General features: G+C 50.2%; 1 protein-coding gene across 3 annotated transcripts in view; it reads left to right on the top strand.

The window, feature by feature from the left end:
• Positions 1-13,957, top strand: part of COG4 (component of oligomeric golgi complex 4) — a 39,589-nt gene extending 25,632 nt beyond the window's left edge. Inside the window, exons 13-19 of one of the 3 annotated variants that reach the window (XM_030829481.1) lie at positions 3,586-3,648; positions 10,592-10,708; positions 11,708-11,800; positions 12,356-12,439; positions 12,666-12,767; positions 13,040-13,168; positions 13,383-13,957. In XM_030829481.1, the coding sequence (XP_030685341.1) occupies positions 3,586-3,648; positions 10,592-10,708; positions 11,708-11,800; positions 12,356-12,439; positions 12,666-12,767; positions 13,040-13,168; positions 13,383-13,517 (723 nt within the window). In that variant the 3' untranslated portion in view covers positions 13,518-13,957. The remainder of the gene's footprint in view (positions 1-3,585; positions 3,649-10,591; positions 10,709-11,707; positions 11,801-12,355; positions 12,440-12,665; positions 12,768-13,039; positions 13,169-13,382) is intronic. The other 2 variants (XM_030829491.1, XM_030829488.1) reach the window with 2 other exon arrangements.
• The last annotated feature ends 56 nt before the right edge of the window (positions 13,958-14,013 follow it).

The raw sequence follows: 14,013 nt of genomic DNA, 5'->3' as shown, positions 1-14,013 counted from the left end.
CCATTTGAACTCAAATCCGTAAGTCCTCATGACAGTTATTCTTGGTGCTCTTAAATGCCTTGGAAACACTTATGGCCTTCATCCTTCAGCTGTCATGACAGGACAGTTATTTGGAAACTTGTGACATTAGAGGCCTCATGTTGTGGCATATTAAAGACCTTTAGGCTTATCTGTCCACAATCAGAGTGGCCTAAGCAGCACTGTCAGCATCATGACTTTCAGCATTGGCTGCAGGACACTGACAAGGGAAGCACTCTGGGGAAGATGAGAGGGACTTCCTAATCACAGCCCCTGGGGTTCTGAGATCCTCCTTTTACCCTGAAATCCTGAAGCTCCTGACTCATGTCTCGAAGACTGGCTCCTCCTTACCTCACCCCTGCCATCCTGATCATGCCACCAGCAGACCAGTTTACAGGCAGTGGGATCCCCAGGCCCTCTATTTCCTCCCACACATGGCCTCTAGATGAGTATTCCCGAACCACAGCTGTGCTCATGTGGCATTCACCTGCTTTAAAAATCCTCAGTGCCAGCCCACTGTCCACAAGTCACAGAGCTAACTCTGCAGCAGAGCACCCAAGTCCCCGTCAGTCTCTGCCCCTCGCAGCTCTACCTCCTGCCACTTCCCTGCACATATCTGTGAAGTGACTCTGCTATTTCTCAAATACCTTTTTGGGTTTTCTGCCATTCTGCACTTGCTTATATTATCCCCTTTGCAGAATATGTTCATTCACTCTCTTACTCATTCCACAAATATTTATTGAGAAACTTCTAAATATCAGGCACTGTTCTGGGTTCTAGAGCTACACTGCCCAACATGGTAGCCACCAGCCACAGGTGGCTATTGAAATTTACATTTAAATTAAAAATCCACTTCCTGAGTTGTACTAGCTATGCTTCAGGTGCTCAATAGCCACACATGGGTGGGGGCTACCATACCAGACAGTGCAGTTAGAATATTTCCACGAAGCAGAAAGGTAGACAGTGCTGTATAGAGACGCAGTGGTGAAGGAAACAGGCTAGATCCATGCAGACGAGAAATAGATAAACCAGAGAATGTCAGGAAATCCTAAGGACTATAAGAAAATATCAAATAGGACAATGAGCTAGAGAGAGGCTGATGGGGGTGGAGAAATGTTCTCACCTTCAACTCATGTCAGAATTATGTTGTACCCTTTTATGTTCAGCTCAGCTACCAACCCTGCCATGGAACCTTCCTTGAATGCCTCACACCAAAACAGTTTGTTCTTTCCTCTGAATGGCCAGAGCAATTAGTGCCTTAATACTTTTGCCCCATGCTACTTTTGTTTTTGGAGATGGAGTTTCGTTTTTGTTGCCCCAGGTGGGGTGCAATGGCGCGATCTTGGCTCACTGCAACCTGCGCCTCATAGGTTCAAGTGATTCTCCTCCCTCAGCCCCCCAAGTAGCTGGGATTACAGGCACCTGCCACCACACCCGACCAATTTTTGTATTTTTAGTAGAGACGGGGTTTTGCCATGTTGGCCAGGATGGTCTCAAACTCCTGACCTCAGGTGATCTACCCATCTCGGCCTCCCAAAGTGCTGGGATTACAGGCGTGAGCCACCGTGCCCATGCTACTTTTTTTTTTTTTTCTTGAGATGGAGTTTTGCTGTTGTTGCCCAGGCTGGAGTGCAATGGTGCGATTTCAGCTCACCGCAACCTCCGCCCCCTGGGTTCAAGCAATTCTGCTGTCTCAGCCTCCCAAGTAGCTGGGATTACAGGGATTACAGTCGTGCACCACCACGCCCGGCTAATTTTGTAATTTTTTTAGTAGAGACGGGTTTCTCCATGTCAGTCAGGCTAGTGCCCAACTCCCAACCTCAGGTGGTCCGCCCACGTTGGCCTCCCAAAGTGCTAGGATTACAGGCATGAGCCACCGCGCCCGGCCTCCATGCTACTTTTATCACTGGTATTTCTGCACCTAGTCTGTAAGACAGTCCTGTTATGAAAAAAGTCGTCTTTGGACCAGAGTAGGGAGACCGGAATTCATTTTTTTAGTTTATTTGTTTATTATAAAGGATATTATATAGGATACAGATGAAGAGACGAATAGGGCAAATTATGGGGAAAGGGGTATGGAGCTTCCATGCCCTCCCCGGGTGGCCACTGTCCAGGAACCTCCACCTGTTTATCCATCTGGAAGCTCAGAGACCCGAATTCTAAGCCTGGCTCCAGCTTTGTGGCCTTGTCACTCTGAGTGTCTGTCCCTTATCCTGCTTTATTATGCTTCCTGGCATTATATAATGCATTTGTTTACTATCTGGCTTCCCATCTGGAATGTCAGCTCTGTGAGGAGTGGACCATGTCTTTTTTGTTAAATGCTTTCTGTCAGTGCCTAGAACTGTGCCTGGCACATCCAGGTGCTCAGTAAATATTTGCTGAATCAGTTGCTGTCTGACCTTCATGAATCATTTTACTTTTTTTTTTTTTTTCTTGAGATGGAGTTTTGTTCTTGTCACCCAGGCTGGAGTGCAGTGGCGTGATCTCAGCTCACTGCAACCTTCACCTCCCAAGTTCAAGCAATTCTCCTGCCTCAGCCTCCCGAGTAGCTGGGATTACAGGTGCCCGCCACCATACCTGGCTAATTTTTTGTATTTTTAGTAGAGTTGGGGTTTCGCCATGTTGGGCAGGCTGGTCCCGAACTCCTGACCTCTTGATCTACCTGCCTCGGCCTCCCAAAGTGCTGGGATTACAGGCATGAGCCACCCTGCCCCGCTTTTTTTTTTTTTTTTTTTTTTTGAGACAGAGTCTCACTCTGTCATACAGGCTGGAGTGCAGTGACGCAATTTCAGCTCACTGCAACCTCCATCTCCCAGGTTCAAGCGATTCTCCTGCCTCAGCCTCCTGGTAGCTGGGACTACAGATGTGCACCACCACGCCTGGCTAATTTTTTTTTGTGTATTTTTTATCAGAGACAAGGTTTCACCATGTTGGCCAGGCTGGTCTTGAACTCCTGACCTCAGGTGATCCACCCGCCTTGGCCTCCCAAAGTACTGGGATTACAGGCGTGAGCCACCGCGCCTGACCAAATCATTTTACCTTCTGAGGAGTCTCATTTCCTCCCATGCACTGGGCTTGATAATACGTGTTCTGTGGGGGTATTTGGCAGACTCCATGAGATAAAGAATGAGACAATACCTCATAGGTGGCAGGCTCTCTGGAAGCTTTTCTTTAATGAATGTCAGGCTTTGTATTACTGACCTGGGGCTTGACCGTTTGGAGCCTCAGAACTTATCCCGGACCTGTATGCCTGAGTCATTTCTGCTCTGTAGGTAACACAGTACAAGAAGACCTGAAACCTGAGCTCACTACCTCTGAGGTCCTGATAGCTTTAGGCTCCCTGTCATCAGGCACAGAAGAAGGTCGAGGCTGCTTCCCCATTCTGCCCAATCCAAGATCTGAGCGTCCTGCTCAGATGTAGCAGTGTGGGTTTTCATTACGGCAAGTCTGAACTCCAGCCAGCCCTTCTCTGAGCTTCATGGAGCACAGCTGTCAGCCAGTCTGGCATCGGAGTGGGTGGCAGGCACAGTCAGCAGGAAGTCACGTTCTTCCTTCCTCATCTCCCAGGTGACTCTGAACAACGTGGAAGTCTGCAGTGAAAACATCTCCACTCTGAAGAAGACACTGGAGGTATGAGGGAAATGCCTATCAGTGGTCAGCAGCCATCTTTTCCCATGTCGAGAGAGAGCCCTATACACACATCGTGGTGAAGACACTTACCCTGGTGACACTGAGCCACACTTGAGGGGATTCTTTGGTGACTGACATGATAGCAAGGCATCCTCGGACCAGGGGGAAAAGCTCAGGAGTTGGAAGATCAGAATTCAAATTAGATCTTCCAGGCAAGGCACGGTGGCTCATGCCTGTAATCCCAGCACTTTCAGAGTCCAAGGCGGGTGGATCACTTGAGGTCAGGAGTTCGAGACCAGCCTAACCAACATGGCGAAACCCCATCTCTACTAAAAATACAAAAATTAGTTGGGCATGATGGCAGACACCTGTAATCCCAGCTGCTTGGGAAACTGAGGCAGGAGAATCGCTTGAACCCAGGAGGCAGAGGTTGCAGTGAGCTGAGACTGTGCCACTGCATTCCAGCCTGGGTGACAGAGCAGACTCTATCTCAAAATAACACACAAATTAGATCTTCCAGCACATAGTTGGCGTGTGACCTTGGACAAGTCCCTTAGCCCTCTGAGCCTCAGTCCTCTCATCTACGAAATGAGATGCATAGCTCCATCCGGCCCTAGCTTGTGTTTCTTGGGTAGCCTAATGAAAAACAGGATTGAGGCCAAGTGGCTCATACCTATAAGCTCAACATTTTGGGAGGCCAAGGCAGGAGGATTACTTGAGGCCAGGAGTTTGAGAGCAGCCTGGGCAATGTGGTGAGACCTCATCTCTACAAAAAAAAAAACTTTTTTTTTAAAATCACGATCAAGGCCGGGTGAGGTGGCTCGTGCCTGTAATCCTAACACTTTGGGAGGCTGAGGCAGGTGGATCACAAGGTCAGGAGTTCAAGACCAGCCTGGCCAAGATGGTGAAACCCCATCTCTACTAAAAATACAAAAAATGAGCCAGCCATGGTGGCGGGCGCCTGTAATCCCAGCTACTCGGGAGGCTGAGGCAGAGAATTGCTTGAACCCGGGAGGCAGAGGTTGCAGTGAGCCGAGATCGCGCCACTGCACTCCAGCCTGGGCGACAGAGGGAGATTCTGTCTCAAAGAAAAAAAAAAAAAAAAAAATCAGGATCAAAAGCACCTTATAAAAATGACAAATCCCTGTATCAATGTAGGAGATTAAGATAAGGTTTGCCTAATCCTATACAAAGCTAGTAGCTGTTATTTTTTAGAGGAAGGCAGCAGAGTATAGTGGAAATTGCTCGGGCTTTGAAGCCAGACACCCCAAGTTCAAATCTTCACTTGACCACTGCCCAGCTGTGTGGCCTTAGGCAAAAGTTCTGTAACCTCAGTCTCCTCATTCATAAAGCAGGGATAATGACCTCTGTGCCACATGACTGTTATGAGATGAATGTGATAATATGAACCACTTAGTACATGAGAGGCATGCAGTGGTACTTATTAGTTGTATTAACAGTTAAAAATAACAGTAGCTGGGCCGGGCGTGGTGGCTCATGCCTGTAATCCCAGCACTTTGGGAGGCCGCGGCGGGTGGATTACCTGAGGTCAGGAATTCGAGACCAGTCTGGCCAACATGATGAAACCCTGTCTATACTAAAAATACAAAAAAAATTAACTGGGTGTGGTGCCATGTGCCCGTAATCCCAGCTACTCGGGAGGCTGAGGCAGGAGAATTGTTTGAACCCTGGAGGTGGAGGTTGCAGTCAGCTGAGATTGCATCACTGCACTCCAGGCTGGGCAACAAGAGCGAAACTCCATCTCAAAATAACAATAGCTGGGTGGTTCGTGCCTGTAGTCCCAGCTACTTGGGACCCTGAGTCAGGAGGATTGCTTGAGGCCAGGAGTTTGAGGCCAGCCTGGGCAACATAATGAGACCCCATCACTTAAAAAGTAATAATAGGCTGGGGGCAGTGGCTCACGCCTATAATCCCAGCACTTTGGGAGGCTAAGGCAGGTGGATCACAAGATCAGGCATTCAAGCCTGGCCAAGATGGTGAAGCCCTGTCTCTACTAAAAATACAAAAATTAGCTGGGCACGGTGGCGGGCACCTGTAATCCCAGCTACTTGGGAGGCTGAGGCAGGAGAATTGCTTGAACCCAGGAGGTGGAGGTTGCAGTGAGTCGAGATCACGCCACTTCACTCTAGCCTGGGCATCAGAGCAAGACTCCATCTCAAAAGAAAAAAAAAAGGTAAAAATAGTAGCCAGGTGTGGTGGCTCACACCTATAATCCCAGCACTTTGGGATGCCAAGGCGGGTAGATTACCTGAGGTCAGGAGTTTGAGACCAGCCTGGCAAACATAGTGAAACCCCATCTCTCCTAAAAATACAAAAATTAGCCAGGTGTGGTGGTGCACACCTGTAATCCCAGCTACTCAGGAAGCTGAGGCAGGAGAATCACTTGAACCTGGGAGGCGGAGGTTGCAGCAAGCCAAGATCGTGCCACTGCACTCCAGCCTAGGCAATAGAGTAAGACTCTGTCTCAAAAAAAAAGAAAAAAAAAAGTAAAAATAGTAAAAATAAATTTAAAAATAACAAAGTAAAAATAACGGCATGGAGGGATCACTTTGTGAACTATTGGAAAATGAGGGGCCCAGTTCTTCCCCACTCCCAAACTCAGCCTCTGGGAAAGAAGTGAGGCCAGGGCCCTGCCTCCACAGTGAACACTTGTACAAAGGAGGATGCTTTGCAGCAGAGACAAAGGGCTCAGTGCACAACCTGGTGTGAAGTGTGGGCCTTATGCTGGCACACTGAGGAGGAGGCTGGAGCCAGCACACAGTAGAGAGGGGTGGCTCAGAGAGAACAGTCAGGCGGGAGTTTGTAGTACTGTAAACTGGATTACGTTAGGAATTTACCCCAAAAAAAGCCTCAAAATGGGATGGAATAAAATAAGGTGGCATAGGCCAGATGCAGTGGCTCACGTCTGTAATCCCAACACTTTGGGAGGCTGAGGCAGACGGATCACCTGAGGTCAGGAGTTCGAGACCAGCCTGGCCAACATGGAGAAACCCCATCTCTACTAAAAATACAAGATTAGCCGGATGTAGGGGCACATGCCTGTAATCCCAGCTACTTAGGAGGCTGAGGCAGGAGAATCGCTTGAACCCGGGAGGTGGAGGTTGTGGTGAGCCAAGATCATGCCCATTGCACTCCAGCCTGGGCAACAAGAGCAAAACTCCGTCTCAAAAATAAAAATAAATGTGGTGGCATAATGTACTGATAACATAGTATCTATCACGTTGTATGTGTTCAACAAGTTGGCTGTCATCATTGTTGGTTTTTTTTTTGAGATGGAGTCTCGGTCTGTAGATGGAGTCTCGGTCTGTCGCCCAGGCTACAATGCAATGGCGTGATCTCAGCTCACTGCAACTTCTGTGATTCTCCTGCCTCAGCCTCTGGAGTAGCTGGGATTATAAGCACCTGCCACCATGTCCAGCTAATTTTTGTATTTTTAGTAGGGATGGGGTTTTGCCATGTTGGCCAGGCTGGTCTCGAACTCCTGGCCTCAAGCGATCCGCCCGCCTTGGCGTCCCAAAGTGCTGGGATTATAGGCATGAACCACCTCGCCTGGCCTTGTCTTTTTTTTATTTTATTTTTTTATTTATATTTTTTGGGACCGATTCTCGCTCTGTTGCCCAGGCTGTAGTGCAGTGGCATGATCTCGGCTCACTGTAACCTCAGCAATTCTCCTGCCTCAGCTTCCTAAGTTGCTGGGATTATAGGCGCCTGATACCATGCCCAGCTGATTTTTGTATTTTTAGTAGAGACGAGGTTTCACCATGCTGTCTAGGCTGGTCTCAAATTCCCAACCTCAGGCAATCCGCCCACCTCAGCCTCCCATAGTGCTGGGATTACAGGTGTGAGCCACCATGCCTGGCTGGTTTTTTTTTTTTTTTTTTTTTTGAGATGAAGTTTCGCTCTTGTTGCCCAGGCTGGAGTGCAGTGACGCAGTCTTGGCTTACTGCAACCTCCACCTCCCGGATTCAAGCGATTCTCTTGCCTCAGCCTCCCAAGTAGCTGAGACTACAGGCGTGTGCCACCACACCTAGCTAATTTTTGTATTTTTAGTAGAGACACGGTTTCATCATTTTGGCCAGGATGGTCTCGATCTCTTCACCTCATGATCTGCCCGCCTTGGCCTCCCAAAGTGCTGGGATTACAGGCGTGAGCCACGGCGCCCGGCCGACATCATTGTTTGTAAGTCATGGCACTTTAGACTATTTCTGACCTCATCCTTAACATGAGTTTGTTGCGTTTGGGAAGTAAAATTTGGGGAAATATTAGAAATTCATAAGTGAGCTGGTAGAATTAGCCAAGTAAAAGAGCTGAAAAACCTATTCCCATAAATCCCAGCTGCCCTTAGCTTTGCATTTCACAGATGTTCTTTCTTAGCCCCATCAGCAGCCCTTTGAGATAGGCAGATCAGGTGGCATGACGTTCAGCTTACAGGGGAGGTTACAAGACTACTCAAACACAGTAAGTGTCAGGAATACTGTGGGAGTGAAGGGCCTTTGTCTGCTAGAAGAGTCCCTCTGAGTTCTTCCACTCTGCTTCCCCTCTGGAGCCAAAACAGCATGAACTTTCTAAGGAGGCTATCAGAAATGTGGCAGCTCCTAGCAACCCAAAACATGAGTTTCAAGCAGTTCCCCCTGGAGAGGTCTGTACACCTACGCTGTAGTGTGGTGATTAGAAACAGGCATTCTGGGCTGGGCGCGGTGGCTCATGCCTGTAATCCTAACACTTTGGGAGGCCAAGGCGGGCGGATCACAAGGTAGGAGATCGAGACCATCCTGGCTAACACGGTGAAACCCCATCTCTACTAAAAATACAAAAAATTAGCCAGGCGTGGTGGTGGGCGCCTGTAGTCCCAGCTACTCGGGAGGCTGAGGCAGGAGAATGGCGTGAACCCGGGAGGCAGAGCTTGCAGTGAACCGAGATCGAGCCACTGCACTCCAGCCTGGGCGATAGAATGAGACTCCGTCTCAAAAGAAAAAAAAAAGAAACAGCCATTCTGGGCCGGACACGGTGGTTCACGCCTGTAATCTCAGCACTTTGGGAGGCTCAGGTGGGCAGATCACCTGAGGTCAGGAGTTCAAGACCAGCCTGGCCAAGATGGTGAAACCCCTTCTCTACAAAAATACAATAATTAGCTGGGCATGATGGTGGGTGCTCGTAATCCCAGCTACTCCGGAGGCTGAGGTGGGAGAATCACTTGAACCCAGGAGACAGAAGTTGCAGTCAGCCAAGATCATGCTGTTGCACTCCAGCCTGGGTGACACAGCAAGACTCTGTCTCAAAAAAAAAAAAAAAAAAGAAAAACAGGATTTTTGGAGTCAGAATACCTGGCCTAGAGTCCCAGCTCCATGATTTATTTATCTATGTTAAAAAACAGGGTCTCTGCCGGGCGCAGTGGCTCACACCTGTAAATCCAGCACTTTGGCAGGCTGAGGTGGGTGGATCGCCTGAGGTCAGGAGTTCAAGACCAGCCTGGCCAACATGGTGAAACTCCGTCTCTACTAAAAATACAAAAATTAGTTGGGTGTGGTGGCAGGCGCCTGTAGTTCCAGCTACTCAGGAGGCTGTGGCACGAGAATCGCTCGAACCCAGGAGGTGGAGGTTGCAGTGAGCCGAGATCATGCCACTGCACTCCAGCCTGGGCAACAGAGTGAGACTCTGTCTCAAAAAAAAAGAAAAAAAAAAAAAACAGACAGGGTCTCGCTTTGTTGCCCAGGCTAGTCTTGAACTCCTGGGGTCCAGCAATCCTCCTACCTTGGCCTCACAAAGTCGTAGGATTACAATAGTGAGCCACCATGCTCAGCCTTTCATGACTTATTGCCATGGCTTTGAATAAATTATTAACTTCTGTGCCTCAGTTTCCTCATCTGTACAATGGAGATAATTTACCTATTTCATAAAAGAGATACTTTTTTTTATGAAGGTCAAAGTAACTTAAAATAGTTGTGGCAGTTTTTTGGTTTTCATTTTGTTGTTTTTAAGCAGAGTAGGTACTTTGGTCTCACTCTGTTGCCCGGGCTGGAGTACAGTGGCACAGTCATAGCTCTCTGCAATCTTGAACCCTTGGGCTCAAGGGATCCTCTCACCTCAGCCTCCTGAGTAGCTGGGGATGCAGGGGCGCACCACTACATCCAGCTAATTCTTTAATTTTCTGTGGAGACGGCTTCTCACTATGTTTCCCTGCTGTTCTTAAACTCTGGTCTCAAGTGGTCCTTGCACCTTGGCCTCCCAAAGTGCTAGAATTACCGGCATGAGCCACCTCGCCCAGCCTGGTATTTTAATAAAAGTAAAATGCTTAGAACAAAGCCAGGTATACAGTAAGCCCTTAAACCTTAGCTGTGATCTTGACCATTCCCTTTGGTAGCCAGACCAAAATATTTAAGAAGCAGAAACTAGCTTTTGTGGTTTTTTGGTAAATTTAAATAAAATTTAAAAAGAAGTAAATAAATATAAAAGTGGGGAAAAAAAAAAAGGAACTATAGCAATAATAGCTAGTGTCTCCTGTGCCAGGCACTGAGCTAGGCACGTTGTGCTTCATCTCATACGTGAGGAGCAGGAATTGGTGTTCCCATTTTATAGACAGGAAAATTGAAGCTCAGAAACTTTAAATCATTTGCCCAAGGTCACTCAACTAATACATGACTGAGACAGGACTTGAACCTAGGAATGTCTGACTCTAAAGACAGGAAAAACTTTCTGGTATTTCTATTTCTTACTCACTTCCCCGACACTGGTACCCCCATATTACAGAGGGGGAAGTGGGAGCCAAGTGGATAACCACCAGGATAGAATCCAGGTTTTCTGAAACCCATCCGGGCTCTTGACAGGCCATAACTGGCTGGAGGAGTAGAACTGGCTGGTGCCTCTCCTCACACTCCCATGGCCCACGCGTGCTCGGTGGTCTTACAGCAGTGTTCTCGCCTAGAGTGACTGCACCAAGCTCTTCAGCCAGGGCATTGGAGGGGAGCAGGCCCAGGCCAAGTTTGACAGCTGCCTTTCTGACTTGGCCGCCGTGTCCAACAAATTCCGAGACCTCTTGCAGGTAAGCCCCAGGTTCAACTGCTGACTGAATCCTGTGCCTGTGTGTTGCTCTGAGAAGATTGTTAGCTGGATCATCGTATGCAAGGAAGCCAGGAGGACAGGTGAGGGAGCAGCAAGCAAGCCCTGGAGCCTGGAGTTGTGCAGGTCCCTTGAGACTAAAGGCCCTGTTGGTTTTTCAGCAGTGAAGTTGTCACACTGACAAGCCAACATCTGGTCCTCTAGACTTTCCACTTGGCCCCACAATGACAAGAGCCCTCAGAAGATGCTCAGAAGAAGTGGAGCCACATGGTTGTTCTGACCTGTGGCCCTAGCCACAGGTGCTGCCTAACACCGGGCATTCTGAAATCTCTTGTGAGAGTTTATCAGAACAGTCTCAAGGCCTCATCGTTACCCTGGACCTGAATCAGCTGAGATCTGGAAAGGGGCATGTTCCTGGCTCCTCCTTGCGTCAGCACTAGCTCTGTTATAACCTCCAACGGGGCCTGCAGAAAGCCTCAGGGCTGGAAGAATGCCCTGCAGTCAAGGGATGGGGAGAGGAGGGAGGGAAGGGGTGGAGAGAGGAGAGAGGGAAGGGGTGGGGAGAGGAGAGAGGGATGGGGTGGGGACAGGAGAGAGGGAAGGGGTGGGGAGAGGAGAGAGGGAAGGGGTGGGGAGAGGAGAGAGGGATGGGGTGGGGAGAGGAAAGAGGGAAGGGGTAGGGAGAGGAAAGAGGGAAGGGGTAGGGAGAAGAGAGAGGGATGGGGTGGGAAGAAGAGGGAAGGGGTGGGGAGAGGAGAGGGAAGGGGTGGGGAGAGGAGAGAAGGAAGAAATGGGGAGAGGAGAGAAGGAAGGGATGGGGAAAGGAGAGAAAGAAGAGATGGGGAGAGGAAAGAGGGAAGAGATGGGGAGAAGAGAGAGGGAAGCGATGGAGAGAGGATAGAGGGAAGGGATGGGGAGAAGAGAGAGGGAAGGAATGAGGTGTGCCTTCTGTGTCACATGTCTCCACCTTGTCCTTGTGCAGGAAGGGCTGACGGAGCTCAACAGCACAGCCATCAAGCCACAGCTGCAGCCTTGGATCAACAGCTTTTTCTCTGTCTCCCACAACATCGAGGAGGTTAGCCTGGCACAGGCAGCCATCAAGCCCCGATGACCCCTCACCCCTAGCCCCAGCTAGAGGGAGCGGAGCCATCTGAACAGACTAGACCTTCCATGCTTCCCAGGCCCACTTCCCCCACCCTCACCTATGAAGACTAGGTTCCTCCCAGGAAACAGTTTGTCCCTAGTCAGAAGGGCTCAGAAAGACATGGAGTTTGCCTTGACCTAACTTATTTCCTTATTGGAGTTCTTTTTGCCCCGCCTATGATAGACTTAGAAGCGTTTTTTTCCTCCTGGCCTAGTGATTTCATTCCTGTAGAACATGAGATCCAAGAAGGAATAAAATGCCAGGAACTTGACCATATTATGTGGGCCACTGCTACAGCCCTGGGCTGTTTGCTGGTCAGTTTCTGCCAGCCTGGGTGTCTGAGCTGGTTTTAAACTAGATGAGTCAGAAGGCACAGGGAAGGAATAATGTTTTACATTATTTTCTTAGAGGGATAGAGGTGGGTGGCAGTGAATGGTACTTCTCAGAAAGAGGCCCATGGTGATCAGCCCTGCTTCCTGACAACAGGAGGAATTCAATGACTATGAGGCCAACGACCCTTGGGTACAACAGTTCATCCTTAACCTGGAGCAGCAAATGGCAGAGTTCAAGGTAAGCAGGGGCCCTAGGGATCCACTTAGGGAATTACCCACCTCTGCCCAAACCAGCAGCCTGCAGGGTCTCATCACATTCCTTCTGGGGACCCTGAGAGCCCTTCCAGCCCTCACCTGTAGAAACTCCCCCGTGGCCTCACGCAACTATCCTCACCACCTAAGAGTCCAGCGTAGAGGCAGAGGAGTTAGGTGGGGCTCGGCTGTTGTCAACCCTCTGTGTGCAGGCAAGCCTGTCCCCGGTCATCTACGACAGCCTAACCGGCCTTATGACCAGCCTTGTTGCCGTCGAGTTGGAGAAAGTGGTGCTGAAATCCACCTTTAACCGGGTAAGGTAAAGGGGTCATGAGTCTGCAGCTCTTGCTTCTCTGAGGAAGACAAGTCATGCCACCACCCCAGGACTTGCATCCCCTCTGTCTGCTGCCCACAGGCCCTGCATGTCTGGGTCCAGTCCTGCCCTGGCTTCTGAAGCCGTAGAGCAAACGAGTCACAGGGCACCACCTGAGGCCTGGCCGGCCTTGCCACCCAGCTCTGGGGGCAACTGGAGGCCAGTTCTGCTTGGCCAGGCCTAAGTAGTGACTGGGCTTGGGTTCTCCTGCAGCTGGGCGGTCTGCAGTTTGACAAGGAGCTGAGGTCACTCATTGCCTACCTTACCACAGTGACCACGTGGACCATCCGAGACAAGTTTGCCCGGCTCTCCCAGATGGCCACCATCCTCAATCTGGAGCGGGTAGGTGGGGCACCCTTGGCCCAGCCAGGGAGGGGTGACTGAAAGAGGCAAAGATGGATCCCCACCACTTCCCTCTAAACCATGTCTGCCAGTAGCCAGCCCTATAGGACACCTTCCCCTTCCCGGGTGCCCCTGCTCTGCCCCTGGTAGAGGCCAGAGCCCTCTTTCAGAATAGCCCCACCTTGCTGACTGGTCTCTATGTCCTTCCCCACAGGTGACTGAGATCCTTGATTACTGGGGACCCAATTCCGGCCCGTTGACGTGGCGCCTCACCCCTGCTGAAGTGCGCCAGGTGCTGGCCCTGAGGATAGATTTCCGCAGTGAAGATATCAAGAGGCTGCGCCTGTAGCTGCCTGGCTGAGCACACCTGGCTCATCCCACTTCCAGGCCTGTTCCCTAAGGGGCTCCAGCCAAGGAGCTGAGCGAGGCTGTCGGCTTGGGGGAGATCTGACAGCCCAGACCTTTCTACGGCTGGCAGCAGAGAAACAAGGTCTGGACCCACTCCATGCTCTGCCCTCAGACCTGGCCAGGTGATGCTCTGGGGGCAGCATCTCCCCACCGAGAGAAGCGGGCTCCTAATGAGGTGGGAAAGCCACAGCAGGCAGCAGACAGCCCAGGCCAGCTTTCTGCATGGATGGTCAGTCTCCTGCCCTCAAACACTGCAGCAAACAAGCTACCCCTGCCAGCCCTAGACAACTTGGGTACATCTGGGGACCTAGCAGTTAGGCTTGACTTTGAGGAGAGGTTGTGATGTTTATGATCCCTGAATAAAGCTACTCCTTGGAGAGATGCCAGTGTGCTGTTTCCAGGGAGGGCCAGATGCTATGGGGCAGGGCAGGTCTACC

This window comes from Nomascus leucogenys, chromosome 2, assembly GCF_006542625.1.
Source record: "Nomascus leucogenys isolate Asia chromosome 2, Asia_NLE_v1, whole genome shotgun sequence".
Taxonomy (NCBI): domain Eukaryota; kingdom Metazoa; phylum Chordata; class Mammalia; order Primates; family Hylobatidae; genus Nomascus; species Nomascus leucogenys.
This window is presented reverse-complemented; position numbering and strand designations above follow the sequence as displayed.